The following is a 15,647-nucleotide window of genomic DNA, read 5'->3' on the forward strand; positions in this document are numbered from 1 at the left end:
CTTCTTTGAAATATCCTTTTGTTTTGTATTAAAGCATTTTAGTGTGTTTTGTACTATATGGACAAAATGCTTTGATGTCTATTGTCATTATACTTTTTCTGGTTTGACCTGATGCCTTGATCTGATGCGTTTCATTTACTAAGGAGTGGTGTTGATGTGGAAACTATGAGCACCAGGACGTTTGCATATGCAAATATGAGAAAAGCCCAATCTCATGTGAGATCTAGTGCTGAGATACAGCTGGGCCCTTAGAGGCCATTCAAACCCTCATGGTCCCTCAATGAGTCAATTTCAACAAAACACACCAAGCATCTACAGGAAGGAGTTAGTTGTGATGAGGAGACAGTGGCGTTCAGACACTAAGTTTTATCCAAATGTGCGAACCAAATTAAAACTAATTTTACCACAGTGCAATTTTTCCTTTTCTTTTTTTAAACTAGACACCATATTTCTGCTTCCACATTTTGGATAAAAGCATCAGCCAAATTAATAAATGTAAAACATTTGGTTTAGTAAAAAGTAAAAGATTAGAAATATCCAAACAACTTTGACAGATGTTATTTCATCAATACCATTTATTGGGTTTATTTAACAAATTGAGATCATGCAAATACAGTCAATCAAGGCTCCTTGTTTTATCTGATTACCTGAGAATACTGAAGAACACTTTAAACACTTGACAGTTCATGAAAAAAAAAATATTGAAAAAAAAAAAAAACCCACGATTTTCAAGATGAATGTTTACCAGTACAGTTTTTCTAAGGCAGCAACACATTGACAGACTCGCTTGTCTTGAAACTTTAGCCAAAAATGTACACGTCTCAAGATCTCATTCTGTTAATAAGAATGCAGGGCATAAGGCAAGAATATAAAACAGTGTCTTTTGCATCAGAAAACTGTTAAAAATGAAATGCAACTTTAAAACGTACAAAGTAGAAAGACAAGGCAAGGTTATTTACAGCACACTTTATACTAGGAAAGTGTATAATCAAAAAAATATAATCATAAAGGGTACAAAATATATAAATAGTTATTAAAGCTATGTAACTTTTGGCCCTTCAGCAGTTAAACTTCTTGCGGAGGAACATAGCGCTTTGGTAATTAGTAAGTTGTGAGTCGCTCTATTCGCACATGAATCTGATGATTTAACATGCATCACTTTCAATTTCTTTATTATAATTAGAACTGCCCATTTAAAAAAATGTAAAAAGAATTTCTTCTCATAATTCTGACCTTTTATCCCATAATTGACATTTTATGTCAGAAATTCAATTACTCATAATTAAGATCCACAGGTGTTAAGGTGTACATTTTGAACCCATGGCTACAGGAGATCTATCAGTGCCAATGTAACTAACAATATTAAACTCTCTCACTCCTAAGAATAAATAAATAAATAAATAAAAAGACAGATATTTAAGAAAATATGTCTTAAGAGCAGGCAAGTAATATTCTGCTGTTGTTTTGACGGGGCAGTGTTAAAACACTGTTGAACCTTGGCTGCTTTTCTTAAAAGTATTGTAAGCCTAAGCGGATCACAGAATCATTGCCACCAATGATCTCGACGATAAACTCATGATTTTTTTGGGAAACGCAGCCCTTGTCAATGCACAGCAAATACGATGCTATATATGCAAACAAAGCTTTCCTGAAAAGACAAACAACTGCTAATTCGCATTTATTATGGGTACTGCTTTGCATTTATGTGGCTTTAAACAACTTCCACTGCATATTGGTAGCCTGACCTTCTTTTTGACAGATACAGACCTGCCAACCTTGGAAAACAAATTGAGTACCATCAGTGTGACAGGACGGGACACAGGGTTTGACGGGAGGGGTTTCTGCCCGAATTACTCTCAAATCTTGTGATTTAAGCAATAATGAGTTAATTCTAGGGGTTAAATCTGTAACAGACCCAATTTGTTTAATGTTTTTTTCCCTCTACGTGACGTCGACAGTCTGCAAGACACACACACACACGCCTATCTTCACAATTCTAGTTTGGAATGTTAAAGTTTTTTCCATTATGACCCAATTCAAAAATGTTACTTGCACTGGGCTATATTATAATATACAGTGAAAGTCCAAAGTTTCAATACACTTGCTCAAAACCATATTTTTAAATGAATATTGCATTGCATAATGTGTGCTTATACAAACTGATAACCACAGTGAATCGCATTCAAATTTTAAATAATTGTTTTGTTTGCAATTTCAAGTATTTCCATCAGGGAAGTGTGCTACGACTAATTTAATAATGACCGGTCAACTAGTCTAAAATTAAGAAACCCCTAGAAAACCGATATAAATAGGAACATTATGTGTTTGTGTGATTTTTTTAAATGACCTAATTTATTATTCCAATATCCAAATATGAAATTAAATCCCACAGAAAAAAGGGTGTATATTTGTGATGTGCTGTCTTTGCATATCATTGCACATCAAGCATTAGCTGAATAACGTTAGCCAATACAAACATGTTTATAGAAAACGGTTGACAAATGACAGGACCAATAAGAGCAAAACGAATCACAGAGTCAAACACAGCTATAACGAGGGGTTGTGTTAGCGCTAAAGCGTCCGTCATTTAACAAATAAAAAAAAACGGATGGATTATACAAAATGCTTTCTGACATTGAAAAAAAACACACAAAAAAAACACAAACGAGAACAATATTAAAACCTAGCATGTACATTTTCATTTTACAATTATCTTCTCGGTGTGTGTGTGTGCTCACGTTTGTAAGAGAGAGCTAGCGCAGCACTGAAACAATGGTACTTTTTAATCCATAAGTAACTCGCTAGTTTTCATACAAAAATAAATATGTAACATAATTAGGTAGTTTAGTTATTATGAACACAATAACATAACACGTTTTTTTTTATTTTTACCGAACCGTTTCGGTACAGGACTTCAGCACAGTGCACGTGTGTACCGAACGGTACCGAATGTAATCTTTAACAGTTAACAGTCGGCTTGTTTTACGTGCGGAACATACTTGCATACAATCCAAGTTCCCACACTAACATATTAAGAATTCTGTCACAAAATTAAAACGATAAATGCTGTTTTGATGCTCTTTAATGTGCCGTGACAGAATTATCAGGAAATGAAAATTTCCTGATAATTTACTCACCCCCACCTCATCCAAGATGTTCATGTCTTTCTTTCTTCAGTCGAAAAGAAATTAAGTTTTTTGAAGAAAACATTCCAGGATTGTTCATCATATAATGCTTTTCAATTGCAACCAAAATGCTGAAGGTCCAAATCAATGCAGTTTCAAAGTGCTTCGATGGGCTCCAGAGGCTCTGTGTGATCCCAGAACAATTTAGGTTAAAAAGTATATTCATTTTTATTTTTGAAAATGACTGATCGTTTTGCTAGATAAGACCCTATTCCTCATCTGGAATCATGCAGAGCCTCTGGAGACCTTCGAAGCGCTTTGAAACTGCATTGTGACAAGAACATCTGGGATGAGATGGGGTGAGTAAATTATCAGGAAATTTTCATTTTGGGGTGAACTAATCCTTTCATTTGAGTACTGCGCATGCAGTAAGCAAGCAGGGATTCTCCGTCATCAGGTTTTTGCGTAGTTTAGAGTGAAACTACTTTGATGTCAAAATGCATACCCGCTATGCAAAATGTGTACAGGTTGGCAGATCTGCAGATATGACACAAACACGACTGGACGAATGACAGAAGTATGCTGTTTTACACAAAATCCATCTCAAAAGCTGTAAAGTATAACTGTTACAGGCTTATTATGAGCAGGAAATCTAGTAACACACTCACTCACTCAATCTACCTGTTTTCATGATGTTCTCTGTTCTTCAACCGAATCCTTTACACACTCTTCTTATTAGTTCTTACTTTTTCTATCTGAAGCTGTGGCAGCAAAAAATGGAAGCACAAACCTCCTCCTCTGACTCAGTGTTTAGCACTAAAGCTCATGCAGTTGCTGTTGGTATGACAAGCTATACAGTCATGTACCAAATGCTTTATCATTATTATCATCTATTACATTACGAGTCATAATGTTACGATTCATCCTCACGACTGTCTGAACCCATGTTGTGTCTGCCTGCACTATAACTGCTTAAGAACTTTTTTTTCCTGTAAAGAATTAAACATATAACTAAAACTATAATTAGAACTATAATTACAGGTACAATGCCCCAGATCAAAGGCGATGATGTCCCCTTACTGCCTGGTTCTGTTTCTCCTTGGTTTTCTTGTTCAGTGAATGGGGCTCCTTTATCTGCTGTTGATTCTGCAAAAAGTTTAACAGAAAACATTACCTCACTGTGATAAAGACAACAGATTTGTCTATAATTTATATACAGCAGCATTCAGACTGAAACATCACTAGTGAACTTCACATTCTTGCAGTATTTAGATTTTAAAACAAACAACTTTGCTTAACTTAATCCAGTAGTTTCACGCACCGTTCATGATCAGCTGTACAGTAGGTTGTTCAGATGAGTGTGTGATGAAGCAGATGTATTTCCCTGCATCAGTGCGAGTCAGATTCTTGAGTTTGATGGAGAAGTTTCCTCGCTCATACTCCTCTGGGAAGGTTTCAGTTCTGTTCTTGTACTCAGGATCCTGTTTCTCTAGTGAAAGACTGCTAGGAATTATATCACACACAATCTTGCTGCCATTGTGTCTCCAAAACACATGAATATCTTGAAATTTGTGATCATCTTCAGTGGAAGAACACGGCAGGACAACAGAACCACCAATAACAGCCTCTACTGTGACCTGCAGAGACACTGAAACAAGAGAAACTTTAACTGTAACAGTCAGTGGCATGAATTTATCTTTCAAATACATGGGCGTCAGTCAGAACCATTGCATGTGGGTGGACAAGACCCACCCACTTTTTAAGACTAATGATATTGGACCCACTCACTTTAACCGGTACTTGAAATTTGGTACAGGTACCCACAGGTACCTTTTTTTCGGTACTTAAGGTATACATCAATAACTGTAAAAAAAAAAAAAAAAACTGTAAGTCATTTATAGAAGTGTTATTGACATTATGCCAGAGATGCCTTGGTCTCTGTCTGCCGTTGTTTGTAATGTTTGTATACTGTAATATTTACCAGTAAATTGTAGGCTACTAGTTACCTAATTGAATTCATAAAAACAACCATATCATTTTCTCTTCTTTTTAATAAAATTTCTATGAAAAGATTTCTCACAAATTCTGTGTTGTGTATTTTCTGGTAATCAAAAAAAAAAAAAAAGTAAGAAAAATAGTGATTTATTACTTAAAAAATCAAGTTTTGATAATGTAGTATTATTATATTAGTGTTAGTATTATTATTACCCTGAGACGTATTTGTCAAGTTAAACCTAATTTTTATTTTGGTGGATTGCTGTGAAGATCTTGAGTTTCTGTGTGTTTATGATATGACGGTAGTTTTTCTCAAATGAAATGGTAAAATGCTGATGAAGTGACTCTCAGAGTGGCTCTGGAGATGACGGACATGCATTCATGTCCTCATATGAGACGGAAAAACGCGACCATCACACGTGATTCTGTGTGTGAGGTAAATTAAACTGCACATCAGTGCCATTCATTCACACAGAGACACACAGGACACGCAGGATTCATATTTAAATAGTCTTTTTGCGGTTTAATAATCACAGACACTAGTCTATATCACCAGATGCTTTCTCAGGTACCGAAATTTGGTACTGATTGATTTAATGTGAATCAGTACTCGTTAGTACCGACGTAATTCGGTCGGTACCTTTAAAAGTACAGAGTTCGGTACCCAACCCTATAATAAAAAAATATCCTGCAAAGTTTTAAATATGAAAATGCAGCATATATAAATTTATTGTCTCAAAAAAATAAGAGTCAACTAAACTAATCGTTTTTCAAACGAGTTGCAAGCCGCTTCATTGTGACGTCAAGACGAAATATTAGCATAATTGTCCGTCCACTTATTGCGCGCAGAAACCAGGGAAACCTTGAACAATGCAGCGGATACTGGATAGCATCATGTCGAGAAGACACTGTTCTCTACAATGTGTTTATTGTGTTTCATATTGTGTAAGTACCTAGCTAACTCACGTTATTACTGTCTTCCTGAATACTATTGTAAATCAACTGAGAGCTGCAGTATTACCAAAAACTGTGTCTATTAATGCAGATTGTCTGTTGTTCTTACTTCTTTAAGTAAAGATAAAGGATGGAGCAAGTTTTGTTTTGCAAACGTTAATGTTTACATCAGCTGGGCTAACGTAAGCACTGTTATTGATACAGTTCTCACATGTGCACCACAATACATTAGACACACACACACACACACTAGGCTTGCTACGATAGTCTGTGTTGCCGGTGTTACTGGTGTTCAGACTCAACACTGATTACATCACTTGCCCACCGTGGAACCGCCCCACCGTCATTTAATTTTTTTTTATAGTAATAAAATAGTTAGAGAACAGACAATACAAATAAAAACTGAACGTGTCTGCTTAATAAAGCATGATCCGACCGTGAGTCAACCCGCAGCCAAATTGACACCAATTCAAAACCAAACCTAAAATGTGCACAGCCGCACAGAGCACGCATTTACGGACTAACTGTCATTAATTCATGGTCTCACAGAGCGCATTTACAGACGAGCTGTCATTCATTCATGGCCTCACAGAGCGCATTTACAGACGAGCTGTCATTCACGGTGTGTGCGCACTGGCGCGTTTTCAGTAGCGTTATGAAAGCCTGAGCGGTCGTGTGCATGTTACTTTCGGTTAGATAGAATTAGTGATTTAAAAGCTGAGTCAGTGATACCAGTATTACTGGTGTTGTCACACGTCGATTAACCAGTGGGAAAATTTCCTCATTGTCACATCCCTAACACACACACACAGGTTTGTTGATGGAAGCACAGCTAATGCTGATGGTGAGGAATTACAGTTGAAACATCTCATAATGTACCTCAAACCGAGTAGCATCACTGAGAAACGTCCTGCTCAAGGTTCGGGTTGAATAACTAGTTCTTCCATTGTCTCCTCATCGATTCGGACTCACGCTGGGATTTATATAAAATCAACATCACCATTACTGTCTTTACAGTGTGTACTATCGCTGAGCTTTAGGAACAGGAAGCCTCAGTGCGAGTTCAGTTATGGTAATGGGCATTTGTTTCCGAATCACAACAGACTGGGCCATCTGACTAATCAGAGCAGCTCACGGAAGGGAGTGATTTAGAGAGACTGATTCATCTGCCGAGTCCTTTGAGAATCATTGAACACTGTGCAATATATATTATGAGAAAATTAAACAGTTTGACCTATGATGCATGTAAACCTGTTGTTGGATGCCTCCAAAACAAAATTAGGAAACTTTAAAATATCATAATGGGGCAGTTCAATTTATGGCATCTACTCTAGTCATTTTTTCTGGGGGAGGACCCACCCACATTTTGTTTTTAATTCCGATGCCCATGTTCAAATAGTTGAACAATAGTTTGTTCTGATGCTTACCTTTGTTTATCAGCACAGCAAACACACAGATGAAGCCACAACTGCAGAAACAGAAAAATAAGTTAAATTAACTTCCCTTGGTTCAACTTGAATAGCATGTTACAAACAACAATAAAATCACGAGTTGGAGATCCAACAAAACACACGTAATAAAGATACGATGGTAGGTTAGGATAGGGTTTCACTCCCATAGCCTACTGACGTTTCTTACTGATCATAAATGTCACTAAATTCACCTCTAAATAAGTTACAAACTGGCAGTAAATGTTCTTAAGAGAGCTTTATATATTGCTAAAATCTTGATTTCACTACAAATCAAACTACTATCAACCAAAATTACCTGCACGTAATGTAACGTACCAGGACAAAAAAGGGCTAATGCTAACTGCTAACCACTTGCACAAGCAGACATTTGCACAAACACGAGCAACAGGCCGTCATTGCTGAGGGATTTGTGTGTCCAAACAGCGTTTCATTCTGCATTCAACAAACATACCTGATTATCATGGCGGCCCAATATTATCAATATATATATATGCCTATACGTTACTTACTATATTGCATAAGAATATATTTTTTAAATTAGGGTGAAATACTACTTTTTCAAAATAACGTATAGTAACTCCTCAGCTTCCGTATGTGTTCTGCGTATGACATCAGACGTAAGTCACGTCAGCAGTCATGACGTGACCCGAACCGAAATGCACTCCAGATAGGCTATTATAAATTTTGACCTTGGCGTATTATCGTATTATACGATATGACAATGATGACAATTGCTGTTAGATACTGTTCTTTCTTAATATGTTTTTTAATACAGTTAATAAAAATAAAAAAATCGTGATTTTTTTCTCAAATGTAGGCCACTTATTCAAGATTTCTGATCTTCAGCTGATTTTTCATCATTATTGATATCATAATGTTTAATCTCGTTAAATAGGCTACAATAAAAAAAATAAAAATTTGGTTGCCAGAAATTCTCCCTAAAAGTACAGTGACAATGTTCCAGTTTTACAGGATGCCATAATTTTCTTAACTACCATAGGCCAATAATACAGTTGTCACAATTGAAGTGGCCTTTTCATAAAACACGGTTTATAATCTCCACCAGTTAATAATGTGATGTGTAATGACTTCTGGGAATGTCCTTTCCCTGCCTAAATTATTTGGTAATTCATCGTTTTTACTTGCCACAACAATATACATTTTACTTGCCAAATTCTTTTTACAGCATTTACAGTAAAATTAAATATAATATGATATTAATCACATTTTAACTGTTTAAACATGTTTTACAGTGCACAAAACACTGTGGTAGTTTCAGTGAAAAAATTATTACGTTTGATATATAAAAATAATTGCTGGTCTTTTCAGTAGGAAGCTATACTCGTCCTTCCGTCTGATGTGACGGTTGATCATATGAGTGAAATTAACAGCAGTGAATGAAATGAGTAAATGTACTTACATGAGTATGAGATTGAAGCTTCTTTCTTAAACTCCGGAAAAAACACTGTATTCTGGATCTTGATCCTCAAGTGAAACATTTCTGTGAATGATAATCATTTATTCCTGCTTGAGTCTTACTCCGTCAAGAGCCGGACACGATGGCAGAACTTCCAGCAACATCCTCATTCTGACCTACAGAGAAAATGAAAGAGACAATTGAATAAAAAGAATAGAGTTTTGTTTTAAATGGTTTTCAAAAGTAAATCTTCTACAACAAGCAATTACCTGTTTTCTTTTTCCTAAAGAGGTTCCTGTGAGGTCTTCTTCCTCAGTTCCTCTCTCTTGTTTTCATCCTGACAGACTGATCATGTGCTGAGAGACTCAAGGCTGATACTCTCTGATGATCTGATGGGAGGAGACACTCAGGATTGTTATCAGACTAGATGAGCGAGTGATTGGATCGAGTACAGTGTGTTGTTTTGCACACTGTATTCTACATCCTCATTCCTACAGAGAAACTAAAAGAGAGAAAGCAAAAGTTCACATCTTGTCATGAATTTGCCTTTCAAACTTTGTTTAAACCTACAGTATCAGTGTGCTGTTTAGTTGTGTGTTGCTCGTTTTAATTTTAGAAAAGATTTAGGCAAATCATACAAATGTTATACCAGTAATGTCATACAATTCGTACAAATTAGCCAGCTCATAAAACACGTATGAATTGGTGCAATGGCCATGCATATTTACACACAATAAAAAAAGGCAAAAAAGTACACAGTGATTTGTTTTGTTAAATGTTATAGTGCTGATGTTATTGTCCTCACATTTGTCAGGGCCGCCAGGTTTGCATTTCTCTTCTTTTTGACATTTTCTCTATTGTATGTATTAGCATTTTGTATTGTTTTTACTATGGCATATTTTTTTGTTGTTTTATGTTGACAAAATGTTTTGATGCCTAATCATCATACTGTTTCTGAAACACACAGAGGCATTCAGTTTGATTGTTCTTCAGCAGTTTGCAGAAGTTTGACCTGATGTCATTATCTGCTAAGAAAAATTATCTTGATTCTGTTTGAGACAGAAAAAACGATTTCAATCAGCAATAAGATTATTTTTCTTACTCCATTGGCAGAGACTTTTGATTGTTTTAAGCAAAAACTCACTTCATTTTGATGTTATTTTCCAGAAAACATTATTTTTTGTTATTTTTTTTATCTAGTCAATTTATCTTGATTTAAGAATTTCTAGATATTTAGACTGGAAATAAGACAAAGATACTAAATAGGAAAATCATTTAACACCACAGCTGTTAAATAAACAAATTATTCACAATTTATTTTTTCTTTTCTTTTTAATATTCTTCCAATACTTGGTATTATTGTGGCCATCTCCTCTTTCCCAAGTTTTGCGAGCCTCTGCCTTCTGTTGGCTGAGTAAAAGTCAAAAGTTTATTTCATTACTCTAATTCAGAAATGTAACAGATTGGATTAGAGAACATTTAATTATGAGAAAAGAGCATTAGATCTATGTGGAAAAAGCTGCTGCACATTGAAATACACACTGAATTATATTTTTTAATATGTCAAATGTTTTGTAAAGTCAGGGGCGTCGCACCCGTGGGGGATGTGGATGTTTTAACACCTACACTTTTCCCGGTGAGAGGGTTCAACACCGGCACTTTTTCCACAGTTTTGCACAAACGCCTTACGGAATTCCAAAGCTGCCAATATTAAAAATAAATAAATACATAAATAAATATATAAATAAATATACATAGAAAAGCAAAAAAACTCAAATAAATAATTATTTATACATTTATTTCCTTATTTATGTATATATTTATTTTTTCCATATTTATTTATTTATTCTTTTATTTATTTATGCATTTATTCATTTCTATTTTTATTTATTTCCACATTTATTCATTTCTACATTTATTTATTTTTACATTTATTTATTTGTACATTTATGTATTTCTACATTTATGTATTTCTACATTTATTTATGTCTGCATTTATTTATTTCTACATTTATTTGTGCGTAGGGTAATGAGGAGGGCGTGGTTTACCTCAGACATAGCAATCGAGTTCAGAGCAGGCGAGGGCAAAGCGTTGAGGCCACAGTGACACCTTGTGGTCGAAATACAATCATAGCCTACTGACGTTGATACTGTCTGTGACTTGGATAGGTTTATGGCCAACATCTTTACTGTGTGACATGGATAGGCTAGGCCTACTCTTTATTCTGAACATGGCCGTAGAACATCATCTGGTCTGGATTTGTAAAATGTCCTGGGCTAACAAACATGAACAGCAACAGATATCAAAATATCAATAAAAACTAAATTGTATAAAATACTTCTCAGATACATTTTTTAGAATAAAAATTGTATTGTATTTAACAATTTTATGCATTTGAAATATAGAGATGGGTTCTTTTTTAATGTACCCAAGTGTATCTAAAATTTTAAAGTAGCCTACCTAAAGTTTAATATACAGGTCTGTAGCTCTTCATTTCTTTTTAATTACCCACTTGTAAACTTATGTTTACTGTTCTTTTTTATAAATACCTATAGTATTTGTATTACATCTATATTCATTGAGTTGAATTGAGAATCAAAAATCGAATCGAAAATCGAATTTTAATCGATTTGAGAGCTTGTGAATCGATACTGTCAGGGTTCTCAGTTCTGTCAGTCTTGTCTTTGTTTAGGGTGTCTTTGTTTGTGTTGTGCGTGAACACATGGCTTTGTCTTGGTTTGTGTTTGCCATGTGCTCCCTGTGTCCTGTCTCCTTGTTTCCAGTTACCACGCCCCCTTGTCAAGGGGTGCATTCCATTCGACAGGGTCCCTACGCACTGTTCACTGCTCCCTACTCCCTGAGCACGGTATATCAGTTGAAGTGGACTTCGCTGACAATAATCGCTCATTTGGAACGCCCTGCAACGTCATCAAAGAAAGGCAACAACGGGTGCAGATTATGATATGGGCCTAACATAAATTAATATTGTAATTTACTTTACTTTCAAATTGAAAACAATTTAATAAGCATATACATTTACAAAACACACAGTATAGGCTATCTAAAACATATAATCAAAACATTGTCCATTAGTTTTATTAGTTTACTTATAACCTCTATTGACAATGAACAGATTTGAAGCTGCACCTGTCATTCAATATAAAAATACTTTGATTTGGTTAACTATGTATGTAGGCTATTCTTAATGGTCTTTGTAGTGGTCTCATCTTGTGCGCTTTCTTTCCCAAGTGCAGCTGCACAGTAAACATTCCTGAGGTAAATAAAGTAAAATATAAAACATGACAGCCCTCAGGTGCTTCTCAATGTGGCATCCACAAGAAGCAGACAGAGGAAAAGGGGTTCAAATTAAGATATCCGACTATGCCACCCTGGGAATTTCACCCAGAGAATATGACCAGTGCACAGGTTCCCTACTACAGACAAGGAGAATGGAGACACAGGTATTTGATACAAAAGTACAAAAATTTATTATGATTCATCCGAATAAAATCTGATGCACAATCACTCAATTGCAGTGTTAAAAGGACAGAAGCTGCGGCCTCGTTCAAGGAGTACCCGGCAAAAGACAGACACGCTCCTTTCACACGCACTGCACGCTCACATCACAAGGGCCCCAGTGAAAATGATCAGTCACGGCACACGGTGTAAACACCACCACCAAAAGCAAGGAAGGAGGAGTCAATTGCCTACGCAAGGCGGCCGCAGCTCCTAAAAACAAACACTCGCAACTCTCCACACCTTACACACACACACACAAAAGAAAAAGACATTAATTATATAAACAGACAAGTGGATGGCAATTATTAATTCACAACAGGCCTTTGGTCGTAATACCCTTACTGGCCCAGTTCAATGAAGAAAGCAATTAACAATAAAAAAATAATAAACCGAATTTAACAAAATAGTCTTTGATCCCAAGATCAAGAAAACAAAATGTTTGTTATGCACATACAAGAAATCTAGACAATTAATTTCAGTCAAGGAAAGAAATCAAAATTGAAAATAAAAGAAAACATATGCATGGTTATAAACAATTCACAAATCAACAGTTAAATCAAATTAAATAAATCAGAATTTTAACAAATGATTCATAACCACAGTCGAAAACACAAAACAAAATTATGCAAAAATAATAATACAAATAAAAAAATTAATCTTAATAGAAAAGGAAGAACTCGGACCGTATAAAGTAATGAGTAGGCCATGTGAATATAATAACTCAAGCAGCAGTATCAAAATGACCTATAACAAAACAGCGGTGACATCTCTGCACTCAATGCGATCCTCGTCGCTGCGGGATTAGGTACACCAAGAGAGAGTAAAGAAACATCCTTTTTAATAGTTCCCAATAGTCATTCATTCATCACGGACTGAAAGACACAGACGCCCGCACAGCAGCCAGCCGATAACAAACGGGAAAATCCCCAAACCAACATCTGATGGGAACTCTGTTTCAGCAGCAAACCGTTGCTCACTCAAACGGTCGCAGCAACACACAAAACCGCAGCGCCATGCCAGGCACGCGAACAAACAGACGAGAACCCACCACAGGTGCGCTCCAACCTAAATGCGCAACTCCATGACGTCACTGCATTATGCCAATGCGGGCAAATGGGCTTCCAGCTCATCATGCCACATCAACACTTAATTTGTTTACATATTCATAAAATATAATATACAAATGTAACAGTTATTGCCATTACCATTCATAAATACTCTAGTTTTGTATAATAACTATGAATATTCAAATGCATGTCTCCTTAATTGCAGAGCTGTTTAAAAACACTCCCAACCAACGGCTCTGCACCATCATTAGTTCAGACCAGACCGTAAAAAAATATGGACGACGCGACTTCATTGACTTCCGCTGACCATAGTTGAAGTTTTCGTATGCCCGCTCACGGCGCTGACATCTTGGGGCCGAGTCTGCGCAGTAGCGATCTCGGGACCGGAGTTGCGCAGTAGCGAACAGGAAGTAGAGGCGCGATTGTCAAGAGCCCGCCCACACTCTCACAGATGCATATATTCATTATGTTGGTGTGAAATAAACAGTTATAGAAATGTAGAAATTAAAGCTAAAGCTCCAATCTCCTCCCAAAAATCCCGGAAAAAGTCTGTTAGTGCCTCAGTGACAACTTCACTCAGAGAAGCCGTCAATCTCAGCTGTCAATCATGACGTCATACCCCCCGTTTTTATAGCATCACATAACTCACTAAAAATAAACTTATTTAAAAAACGAACACTTGAAATGAAATCATCGTAATAAAAACTGACTAAAATGACATAAACCATCTTTAGGACACAATTATTTGAAGTGTAATTAAATTGTTTAGTGTGTCTCGCGTCCATTCAAATACATGGAGGGGTGGGGTTTAGGAGCTATACTGGGACCGGCCACCGGGGGGGCGATCGAGGCGCGGAAGCATCAGTTTCTGACAGGAGCACTAGGCTTGGTTCAGACAGGTGATGCATGCGACGCGCAAAGACATTTGGGTGATTTTCACTCTCTACTTCCTGTGAAGTGATGTATCGATGTTCCCTTCTTCCCTGCGCCGTTCGCAGTACCCTTCGGACTGAACATGTTCGCTCCCTTCTTCTTCTTTTCAAGTTTAATGGCGGTTGGCAAACCAAACTTAAATGGTGCATTCCCGCCACCTACTGGATTGGAGTGTGGATAACGTTATGGTAGTAGTGACCTAAATCCTGTTACTTAAATGAGTGTCTTTTAAGAAATTAAATACTTCTTCATATATTTTAAGTTGCTTTGGGCCATTACCTAATAATGCTTTGATAGAAAAAACTTCCATTTCCATTTCTCTTAATGCTTGAAATAATTTAAATCTTTCTCTTGCATAAGCCTCACATTTTAATAATACATGTTCTACTGTTTCCATATTTCCTGAACTACATTTTTCACAATACCCAGTCTGGTGTTTCCCAATCCTGACCAAACTTTGACTTAGTAGACAATGGCCTATGCGCATTCTTGAAATTATAACATCCATCCTCCTATTTCCAATGTTTCTTCTTTCTAAACCAACTGTTCCTTGTATGTTGTATAAATGTCAACCCTTATTTCCACTGTCCCACTCATTCTGCCATTTCATTCTAACTTCCTTAGCTATAATACTTTTAATCTCAGTCTTACTCAATGCAATTTTGAAATCAACTTCTTGAAATTTTATGGCCTGTTTGGCTAATCTATCCACCTCTTCATTACCTGCCACCCCCATATGAGCTGGTATCCAAAGAAAATTAATAATGATTCCCAATTGTCTGGTTCTAAAAAGACTTTGCAATATTTCATAAATTAAGTCCTGTCTAGCTGTAGATATACCACTTGCTAGACTTTCATTTGCAGATAGAGAATCTGTGCATATAACTGATCTGATTGGTTGAACTTCTTCGACCCACTGTAATGCTAGTATAATTGCTATTAATTCTGATGAAAATACTGAAATGTGATCTGATGTTCTTTTCAAAATGTTAACTTTAAATTGAGGTATAAATACAGCTGCAGGTGTTATACCAGAATCCGGATCTTTTGAGCCATCTGTATATATCTGGATGGCACCAAAATATATATGATCTATATAATCTTGTATTTTTACGCTATCCAGGATATTCTCCTTATTATGTTTGTCTTTGTGTAACTGGATAT

The 15,647-nt window shown here is 36.1% G+C and overlaps 1 protein-coding gene across 4 annotated transcripts; it reads right to left on the reverse strand.

Moving 5' to 3' along the window:
* Window positions 1–563: 563 nt before the first annotated feature.
* On the reverse strand, window positions 564–9,314 carry LOC307120976 (T-lymphocyte activation antigen CD86-like). 4 transcript variants are annotated; one of them, XR_013815901.1, is made up of 6 exons: window positions 9,233–9,314; window positions 8,967–9,139; window positions 7,502–7,542; window positions 4,914–4,988; window positions 4,447–4,773; window positions 564–4,271 (listed from the first exon to the last, which is right to left on the reverse strand). XR_013815901.1 is itself a non-coding variant. In XM_079808304.1 (4 exons), the coding sequence occupies exons 1-4, from the start codon at window positions 8,006–8,008 to the stop codon at window positions 4,039–4,041; spliced, it is 612 nt and encodes a 203-aa protein (XP_079664430.1). In that variant the 5' UTR covers window positions 8,009–8,175; the 3' UTR covers window positions 564–4,038. The 4 variants fall into 4 exon arrangements, 1 of the variants encoding a protein (XP_079664430.1); XR_013815902.1 differs by lacking the exons at window positions 8,967–9,139; window positions 9,233–9,314 and adding an exon at window positions 7,998–8,175; XR_013815903.1 differs by lacking the exons at window positions 4,914–4,988; window positions 8,967–9,139; window positions 9,233–9,314 and adding an exon at window positions 7,998–8,175 and having other exon boundaries at window positions 2,891–3,309; window positions 3,441–4,271.
* Window positions 9,315–15,647: the final 6,333 nt, after the last annotated feature.

Source organism: Gobio gobio (genome assembly GCF_949357685.1).
Source record: "Gobio gobio genome assembly, chromosome: 24".
Lineage (NCBI taxonomy): Eukaryota > Metazoa > Chordata > Actinopteri > Cypriniformes > Gobionidae > Gobio > Gobio gobio.